This window comes from Grammomys surdaster, unplaced genomic scaffold (assembly GCF_004785775.1).
Source record: "Grammomys surdaster isolate TR1022 unplaced genomic scaffold, NIH_TR_1.0 66, whole genome shotgun sequence".
In the NCBI taxonomy this organism is placed as follows: Eukaryota; Metazoa; Chordata; class Mammalia; order Rodentia; family Muridae; genus Grammomys; species Grammomys surdaster.
Genome location: NW_021604568.1, coordinates 4,856,123 through 4,865,554, shown reverse-complemented (window position 1 = coordinate 4,865,554; position 9,432 = coordinate 4,856,123). Strand labels below are relative to the sequence as shown.

The window sequence follows — 9,432 nt, the reverse complement described above, 5'->3', positions numbered from 1 at the left end:
TTCTGCCCTGGTTCACTTACCTAGGACCAGGAGCAGATGAAAGACAAGAAGCCATTGGGCCCGACATCCTCAGCCACGATCCCTGGAATGCCCATCTCTTCCCTCAACCCATCCCTGTTTCTCTTGGGGGCTCTTTTTTTCCTGGGGGGCTCTGGGTGTTTTTTTAAGTTCCTCAAAGTCTATCCTCTCTCCTCTAGTGCTCTACACTCAGTGGGTGGAATGAGACTTGACCTAAAAGCTTGTGTTTCACGTCTATCCACTCCATCCAGGGAGACCTAGATGGCAGAGAAAATGCCAAAAATAAATTCATCCTGCCCCTGTAACCCCTCCTGACCTTTGAGGCAGAAGCCTGACTAAAATCTCAATGCTCTAAGTGTGGTGACACCCGCCTGCAATCCCAGCACTCTGCAGACAGAAGTGGGCAGATCTTGATTAGCCAAGGCCAGTGTGGTCTATATAGTGAGTTCCAGGATAACCAAGGTTACATAGTGAGACCTTTTCCTCCTCCCTTTCCCCCATCCCTGCTACCCCAAAGACCTCAACCCTAGGAAGAGAGAGGACTTCAAAGAAGAGAACCAGTGAGAAGAAACTCAGTAAAAACAGGCAGGGAGGAAGGGGACATGTCTATTTCCACAGACAGGCCCAGGTAGTAGTCTGCTAAGTGGGCCTTAACAGCATCCATGTAGAAAAAAAAAAAAGGAAAAGGAGAGAAATAACCAGAAAGCATCTTTCTTGATGCAGCCCTAGGAGTATGCTGGTGGGGATTATGCTCTCCTCCATAGCCATGCCCCACCCTCATTTGAGTCCCCTGGACTGAGTTTACACCAGAACCATAATGACAGCATAGTAGAAAATGACCCAGGAGTTGGGAACAATGTTTCATGGAACACTGGTGTCGAGCACCTGCCCCACCTTACCCACCAATGAGTCACCTAAGCTAGGCCACGCCCTGAAGCTTCTAAAGCTCGGCTCTTCTCCCCCACTCCCCACCTCTGGAACCCAGCTTAAACACAGAAAAGCCTAGAGAGGGTTAGGGGCCCCCTAGCAAGAGAAGAGGGAGGGTGACTTGTCTGAGCTGGTTTCTAGACTGGTCAGTAGTCATGTACCCCTGCACCAGAGCATCTCTCTGGTCCCCTAACTTAATCCCATCTGTCTGGTCCCATAATTTAACTCTATCCCTGAACCTGGCTTCATTTCTTCCTACAGCCCCTTCTTGATTCAAACATCACATCCCAAGTGTTCCCCTCATTCTGCAACTGACTCCCTGGGTTCAATACCATTCACAGAGACCTCTCCCAGTCTCTAAGAGACCCCTTACACTGCGGGCAAGCCCGTCTCCTTCCTGTGACCCTTTCTTGATAGGGTACTTTGCTTCAAGAAAGAATGGGGGGTGCTGGAGAGACGGCTCAGCAGTTAGAAGCACTGACTGCTCTTCCGGAGGAACTGGGTTTGATTCAGCACTCACAATCAGCACGGCTCGAAATCATCTGTAACTCCAGTTTCAGGGCCTCTGATGTCCCATGTCTGACCTCCATGGGAACCAGGCCTGTGCTAGCACCTGTGCTGGGATTAAAGGGATGCTCCACCACACCCCTAATAAAATAATATATATTTTAAAAGTCTCTTACATAGAATTTATTTATTTATGTTTTATGTGTGTTGGTGTTTTGGCCTGCATGTATGTCTATGGGAAAATGTCAGATCCCCTGGAGTTACAGAGAGTTGTAAACTGCCATGTGAGTGCTAGGAATTTAACCCTGGTCCTCTGGAAGAGGAGCTAGTGCTCTTAATCGCTGAGCCATCTCTCCAGTCCCCCTTGAGGGAATCTTTTTACAAGAATTTTTTCCAATCAAACGAAAACTCTCAAGGCCCCTTAACCCAGGCCCGGCTGCCACTACCGAAGTATCCACCAGATGGCAGCCTTTCCCCACCTCCTGTACTCCTTAGAATTGCCAGAGAGGTCGCCTTTCTCCCCCCACTAAAGGCACCATTTTTAGTGGTTGGTGCACAGACTCAGCCCCCATCACCATCTTCAGTATGGCGAGTACATCATTGGTCCCTAAAGTCTGCAATTTTGACCTCTTCAAAATCAAGTTCTCCCTCCCCTCTCAATCCTCCAGGTTTCTACTGGATGAGCGGACTCCCCCTGGGGTCTTCGGTTCTGTTCAGTCCTCAGATCGATCCCTATGGGGCGGATACGACTTGGCTAAGCCTTACACCCTCGATTCCGACCAGCGCGGATGAGAGAATCCTAGAGCCTTAAGCAGAACTAATCAGAAGCAGCAGCGTCCATGTTACTGCCACTCCAAAGAGGGTGACGGAGTCGGTCGCTGCCTTTAGCACATCTGGCATACACACCTGTACACACAGTCCCCTTTGATTTTCTCCACATACCCTGCTCTGAATGGAGGAGAAAGCAAGCGAACAGCCCTTCCCGAAGGTCGAAGGTCAGAGGCCGGGACTACAAGTTTGAGAGGGCATTGATTCGTATTAATCCAGTTGGTCCTCTCTCCCCGAGTCACACAACCTCCGGGTGGGAGCAAAAGGGAACCCATTTGCTACTTAAAGTCCCAGAGGTGGGCGCTGGGGGCGGGGTGGCGGTTCACAGAGAACGTCCCACCGACAGGCCTGGGCCTCTCTGGTTCTGCTCTCCAGGAAAGGAACTGCACACCTCGGCTATGAGCCGTTTAGTGGAAGAGGCTTTAAAACCCGTGGGATGAGGAGCCGAGAGTGCCCGCAGCCGCTCAGTTTCCCCGTCCTCCTCCCCCCTCCTCCCTCGGGAGCGGCGGGAAATTATTTATTAAAACACCGTCCGCACTCTCATTTATTTGCGGTGAATAATCCTAGGCATCTCAGCGCGTTTATTAAACCTTTCCCGTCCCCGCGCCCGCATTACTTTAATAATAAATCGCGTGTCACTTTCCGGCGACATTATTAAACCCCGTCCGCTGCAGCAGAGGCGGGGTGCGGGGAGGGTGCAGGCGGTGGGCGGCAGAGCATCCTTCCACTCCAGGCTGCGGGGCCCAAACCCTCAAGGCTGCAGAGAGGGCAACTGAGGGGTCGAGGAGGTTACTCCCTATAGACTCTGCAGACGCAACAGATTTGGGTTTGGGCGAGAGCCATCCTGTGCTCTGCAGGTAGGTGCAAGGCCACAGGACACCTTGGAGCCCCGCAGAGCAAAGAACAAGCTATGATGGACACAGGGACCCAGACCCAGGTCCCCTCTCACTGGGTGGAGAGGACCTTCTTGAAATCAAGCAGCAGGGCGTTCCCCACCCCCACTCGGCCTAGACCCTCCCACTGCCCTGCTTCTGCCAGAGCCTTACAATTCGCTGCCAGTACTCGGCTGCAGCGCGGCTACCTGGGATCACTGTCAGAATTGAAAAAGTGGCCGCCGCCAGGCAGAGGCAGTTGGAGATGCAGTATAGAGGCAGGAGGGGTAGCCAGGCCTTGAGCTTGGGGTTCCTGGCCACGCCCCTTCCAGGGGGCCCAGCAGCCTGCGTTGGGTCTCACAGGGCAAACACAGACGCTGAGCCAAGAGCCGTCCCTCCCTGCGGTGGCGCCAGCTCCGGGCGCAGCCCCGGCGCGTAGGAGGTTGTCGCTTTCCACACACAGTGTCTTGGCCTGGTGACTAACTCCACCCTACCCTCAAACAATTTCATAAACTCCTCAAGTCCCCGGGCTAGGTACAGAGAGTATGGAGGAGAGATCTAGGCCAAAGAGTGCTTTCGTGAAGGACCTTAAGTCAGAAATGACTGCTCACAACTGGGACAGTTAGAAACAGGGTTGTACGTTTTAGCTGGAAAACGGAAGAAAAAGGAGGTTGAAGAGGAAGGGTGTAGCTAACACAGGTGCCCCCATCACTCCGTTTATATTGGGGTCCCACCCACAGAGACCTGGTTTCTGGTTTGCAGTCTGCCTGGGGAGAATAGGGGCTGGAGATAATCTATCCTTGTAACAGCGGGGTATGGAGGTGTGGGGAGAGGTTTGAGCTTTGGGGTGGAAGCTGAGATAACTCCCTCCTCTCTCAGTCAGATTTGCTCTAGGCTCCCTCACTGGAGAACAGGAGATGGCAGTATAGGCCTGAGTCAAGCCTTCTGTCACACACCAGGGCCTGCAATCACTAGAAGCCAGAGTCTCCATTAGAGCAGGAGGCCACGCAGGATTGTCTGGTCTCTATGTGTGCATCCGAATTGTCTGCAGCAGTGTGGCTCGGTTTGTTCATAATTTTTTATTGGTGCCCACTGTGTCTAGTTGTATGCTAGGTGGGTTTTGTCCCCTAGAGTGTATAAGACATGAAGCTGCCCCACCCCCCTCCCTATACCGAACTAAATCAGTTCCGCTTCACTCATCTCTACCACAGAAACTTCTGGAAGATGAGTTTTGAGGAAAGGTGAACTGAGTCCACAACGAGCATTAAACAATCCATGAAAGGACCCTGCTTGACCTTTCCAGTCTTCTCCGGGCTTTCTCAACAGCAGAGGTACAGTGCTATATCCACACGCCCACACCCGAAAACCAGAGATCTGGAACTAGTAGTCATCCTCCCACTCTTCACTGTCCTCCTCCTTCTCAGGAACCAAACTCCGTGATTGCAGCTGGGAGAATCCTGTGGCGTTCAGCTGGTCTGCAAACATACGGGATAAAGGAAAAGGGTCAGGGAAGAGACTTGGTGTATGGGAAGGTTGTGTGTGTGTGTGTGTGTGTGTGTGTACAAGTCACATGCAGACTGTCCCTTACTGCCTAATGCACCCATCTTCCTGTCATCCAGGGCTCAGGGCTCCCTTACCTAGTGTGAACACTGTAAGGGTAGCAGAGGCTTCAACTTGGCCCAAAGCATTCCGGGCAAGGCAGCGATAGGTGCCCTCATCACTAGGCCGCAAAGCCTGGATCTGTAGCCAGCCAGTCACCTCAAACTTCTGAGGTCCACCCCTAAACTGGAGACAGATGTGCTGTCAGCAAGGTCATTTGGAGAAGCTCTAGGTTTTTTAGGAGTATGCGCCCTCACCGCTCCCTGACCCTACCTGCACAGAGATATGGGGGTCATCCCCCGGCAGCTGGGTGTCCAAGCCGTCTTTCCTCCACTCAATCGAGGCCATGGGGTAGGCAAATACCTCACAGCCAAAGATCACATCCTGTCCAGTCACATTCCAAATATTGTGAGGCTGCGACAGGATCTGGGGCTCTGAGGCAGGGGGATGGAAATATGAGGCTTGACAACAGGAAGCTGTATCCAGCTCAGCAAGAACACAATTTACAAATTAATGTGGCCATGTTTGGGGCAAGACACAAAGCATGCCAAGGTCAACATGCATCTGCAAAGAAAGTATGCCACAAGCCCGGATACACACAAGCGTAGGTGTAGATACACACATGGGCACAAATGCAAGTCTGGAGGTGCACAGGCACACAGAGCAGTGTAAGTTACACAGACATGCCTACAGACCCACGGCTTAGCTGGGCAACCATACTCTGTCCTGGACTGCTCTGCTGCCCTTATTCTACCCTAGGGCCCCTTTCCTGCGGGCCATGTAACCAATACCTCCCTCCCTCCTTCCCCCTTTTCTAACTAGGCCCAGTTCCCAAAGGCTTGAAGAGCAACCACATTCCAAATGTCGTGAGAATGTGACAGGATCTGGGCTCTGAGAGGGAGGAGGTGGGAATAGCACAGAGGGAGGGGAACCTGAAACCACCTTGTTGCACCGCAGCAAACTGTTGGGACCCCCCTGCTAGTGCATTTGTTTTCCCTGCAACTCCAGCCCAGCCAGACTAGAGTAGGTAAAGGCTGAGGAAGTGGGAGTAGCCAAAGAAAACCTCAAGCTTGAACAGCCCCAACCCCAGCCCAAAGGATGAGGGGCAAGAGAGGCAAGGAGCCATCTTCCCTTCACTGAATCCTAAATGTGAGAGAAAATGGATAGGCGGGAGCCAGGGTTAACAGGACGCATCTCACAGGACTCCTTCTGTCTGGGCTCCAGCAGTCTGGGCAAAGTTGGGTTTTTTGTTTGTTTTACTTTGTTTTGGGGGAGGGGGTCCTTTCAGTTCTGACCCAGCTATTGGCTATGTGCCTGTTCCTTCCGAAGGCCGGTCCCTGCAAGTCTGGATAGGGCGCTGAGGCATCTCAAACCTGCTAACAAATCTCAACCTGCGTTTTAGTTGGCAGCCTTTGAGGCTCTTGGTCTCTCTCATCTATTCATTCTGTTGACCATAGACCAACGCAGTCGGGGATCCCGGAGCAGTGCCTTTGGGAAGCCAGGGTCCTGGTACTACGAGCCCTGGGTTTGCGTACCCGATTCGCAGGGCCCCGGATGCACCACAGTGAGGTTAGCGTCCGGGCGAGCGCGCGAGGCCTCCTGCAGGCGGCAGATGTGCGCGTAGGTACGGCCGTCCGAACCACACAGCGGGCGCTGCGAGCGGCAGACACACAGCGGCTCCGGCACCTCTCCTCGGCTCAGGTCACCGCCCGCGTCCAGCCTGCACTCGAGCTGCTCGCCGCAGCGCCCGTAGAAGTTAGCGCTGGGGTCCAGGTCGCAGAGCTGGCCCTCCAGGTTGGCGCATTCCCAGCAGCAGCCGCACGCATCCCGCACCCGGCCTGCTAGGCAGCCCCGCGGCGCAGCGCACTCTTCTGGCCGGCAGGAAGCACAACCCTCGCCCTCGGCTAGCAGCCGCAGCCAGCCTCGCCGCAGGTAATCGGGGCCTGCGGACGGCCTCGCGCTAACGGGTCCCTGGGTCCGCACCATCAGCAATAAGAGTAGCAAGGGCAGCGCCAAGGTAGGTGCAGCATGGTTAGCTGGAAGCCCTGTGAACACTCGGGGCATCAGCGCGTAGGTGGCACCCTGCCAGGAGAGGGAAGCCATGTCTGGGGGTCAGAGATAAAGTCAATGCTGAAAGACCACCCTCACTGCTCCCTGTATAAAAGCTTGATTCTAACACTGACCTTTCCTCTGCTACCCTGGAACCAAGGAGAAGCCCCAACAAAAAGGCCTGGTGACTCCCTGGGGTTTATGCCAGTTGGTAATTGATTAAGCTGGTCTTGGGGACTAGGTAGTAAAGAGATAGAGTGTCTCGGGGTATAATCCGTGTAATACCCATGCACATATGCATGCACACACCCCCTACACACATCGCGGATACACACCATGCACACACTCGCGCGCGCACACACCAGCACCACCTCCAGAAACCACCCAACTTTGATCCACCTTTGCCCCAGAGATGGATAAAACTACACTTAAAGTAAAAACTTCAGGTTGGGTTGATGGTGCTAGGAGCATCCCATGGACTCACCTAGTGCCTTGGAGCAGGCCCTTAACAGCTGTGATTTCCAATCCTAAAGAACCGGTAGGGGAACGAAAAGAGTCGCATGCGCGGCCAGCCAGACCCGCAGGCCACCTCTGCCTCTGTCGAGGGGATCGCTGTCAGCCCACAGACTTAAGAATCAAAGAGAAGCTCCTCCGCCCCCTCTCCCCGCCCCTAGATGTCGGATACCCGCCTTCTTCCCAAGCCCTGAGGCCCGATAATTTTATCCAGTCTCACAAGGACCCTCCTGGGCCTTTCACTTCAACCCTAGGCCAAAGTCACAACGAGTGTACAGAGCAGCTGTAACCAGACGCCGCAACTGGGAAAGCAAGGGTGTGAGAAGAGAGTAGGGGTGGGAATGGCCAAGAAGCTCAAACTGTTGGCTGAACCCCAGGTCCTGTCTCATCTGATTTAGCTCCGGAGAGCGGCAAACAGCTGCAATACAGAAAGAAGGAAGGGGTTCTGGTGCTAAGATATTTTACTCAATGTAAAATTTACTTCAACCGTATGGGTGTTTCTGGAGGGCAGGCTCGGGGCCAGCTTCCTCTGGGCACGATTTGCAACTGTGCTCACCCAGTCTCTCCACCGGGGCGCAGACTAGACTATAAGCGTTTCCAGCTGCCATCCACATCTGGCTATCTCCCTCCCACTATAGGGCAGGTGCTTGAACCCGCGGAGGAGCCTGGTGATTAGAGGTCGGAAGTGACAAGCGACCGCAGCGAGGCCGACGGGTGACTCCCGGTAGGGCGTCTCTGGGGTCCGGATTACAGGTTGCAAATTCGAGCATGTCGGGGCCAAAAGTGTTCAGTCTGCAGACCTCCACCAACGCCACGGTGGCACTTCGGGCCGGGGGCAGGAAGCAAAGCATCCCCGGAGGCCCGCCCACCACCCTGAGAATGGCAGGCCCCGCCCCTGCCAGCCCCAAACAGCTTCCAGAAACCGCAATCCAAGATCCTAGGAAGAGGAGGAGGAGCAAGAAGAAACACAACCTTCAGGCAAGGGAGGGGAGGGGCTTATGTAGGCCCCGCCCAGGAGGTGTCACAGGCCCTGACTGCGCGTGCGCCTGCGGCGGCTTCGTGCTCCACTGCGACGAGAAGCACTGAAGTCTTCGCGCAGTTCTGGCTTTGACCGAGTCATCCTCAAAGGAGCGTCCAGTCAGCAGAGACGCTGCTCCTGGCCATTGGGGTTCTGACGTGGTGGACGAGAGCTGCACACAAGACAATCCCAAACTCCGAGGAGACAGGAAGCGAATTTCACGCGAGGTTTCGGGACTCGCGAGAATTAGAATTAGAGCTAGACTTTCAAAAGGAAAAGCCCACGGCTTTTAAGCCAGGAAAGAACGAGGGCAAGCCGATACTGATGGTGGTACTAGGCAATCCCTTGGTTGAAGGACAAATTAGGTGTTGGTCTGGGAACGGAAGTGAACCGAGAATTGCAGAATGTTCTGGAAAAGACATGATGAGGGCTTGCCTATTGGAAGAATGGAGGCACTCTAGGGGAGGTCCCTAGCTGTGACTGACAGCGCGCCTGGGGGTGGGGATCGTCACCCGAGGTAGAGTGGGAGCTCTCCAGGTCCAAATGAGAAACTGTGAGCTTCCAGCCCTAGAAGCCACTATCAAAATCCCCAGCGTCAGGGTCCTAGACGTTCCTTCCATCTAGTCGCTGCCGGCGTTTACTTTTAGTCTTTGCTATACTTCGCGCCTCTAATAGGAATCACGACTAATTCGCTACTGTATTTTATGTCTCTGTACCTCCACGACTGGCTGCTAAGTAAGTTCTTGGGAAGCATTTGTGCATTAAAAGTGAAAGACTCCCTCACTCTGAAAGAGGACTTTTACTTGAATTTTCTGTCACTAATGAGAGGCTAGGGATTAAATCGACGGAGAACGAGCGCCCTCTGGTGGGTTTGCAGCAGCTGAGACTAGTGACAATGCATACTGTCTATACTAGGGATCCACTGTAACTTTGAAAAAGTTCTTTTAAACAGTAATTTTGCGTTGCTGGTGATTAAACCCGGAACTTTTATAGTTAAGCCAGAACTGTGTCACCAAGCCGTATCTCCAGCCCTATTATAATATTTTAGAAGGGGCTTTGTTCGCATAAGACAATTTGAAAGCCTAGCTAGCTATTCGTGTT

At 53.5% G+C, this 9,432-nt stretch overlaps 1 protein-coding gene across 3 annotated transcripts; it reads right to left on the bottom strand.

Moving 5' to 3' along the window:
- Window positions 1-4,212: 4,212 nt before the first annotated feature.
- Window positions 4,213-8,465, bottom strand: Kazald1 (Kazal type serine peptidase inhibitor domain 1). Of its 3 annotated transcripts, none has more exons than XM_028776127.1 (7): window positions 8,286-8,465; window positions 7,285-7,397; window positions 6,935-7,037; window positions 6,287-6,833; window positions 5,025-5,185; window positions 4,790-4,937; window positions 4,213-4,627 (listed from the first exon to the last, which is right to left on the bottom strand). In XM_028776127.1, the coding sequence occupies exons 4-7, from the start codon at window positions 6,813-6,815 to the stop codon at window positions 4,533-4,535; spliced, it is 933 nt and encodes a 310-aa protein (XP_028631960.1). In that variant the 5' UTR covers window positions 6,816-6,833; window positions 6,935-7,037; window positions 7,285-7,397; window positions 8,286-8,465; the 3' UTR covers window positions 4,213-4,532. The 3 variants fall into 3 exon arrangements, with proteins under 3 accessions (XP_028631960.1, XP_028631946.1, XP_028631955.1); XM_028776113.1 differs by lacking the exon at window positions 8,286-8,465 and adding an exon at window positions 7,870-8,221 and having other exon boundaries at window positions 7,285-7,327; XM_028776122.1 differs by lacking the exon at window positions 6,935-7,037 and having other exon boundaries at window positions 8,286-8,461.
- Window positions 8,466-9,432: the final 967 nt, after the last annotated feature.

Bases quoted from the DNA above. Each gene is read 5' to 3' on its own strand.
- Kazald1 (XM_028776113.1), bottom strand. From the start codon at position 7,927: ATGTGGATGGCAGCTGGAAACGCTTATAGTCTAGTCTGCGCCCCGGTG. The intron at 7,328-7,869 runs GTGAGCACAGTT...CCGGTTCTTTAG, and splicing joins CGCCCCGGTGGAGAGACTGG to GATTGGAAATCACAGCTGTT. The intron at 4,938-5,024 runs GTAGGGTCAGGG...ATCTGTCTCCAG, and splicing joins ACCCCCATATCTCTGTGCAG to TTTAGGGGTGGACCTCAGAA.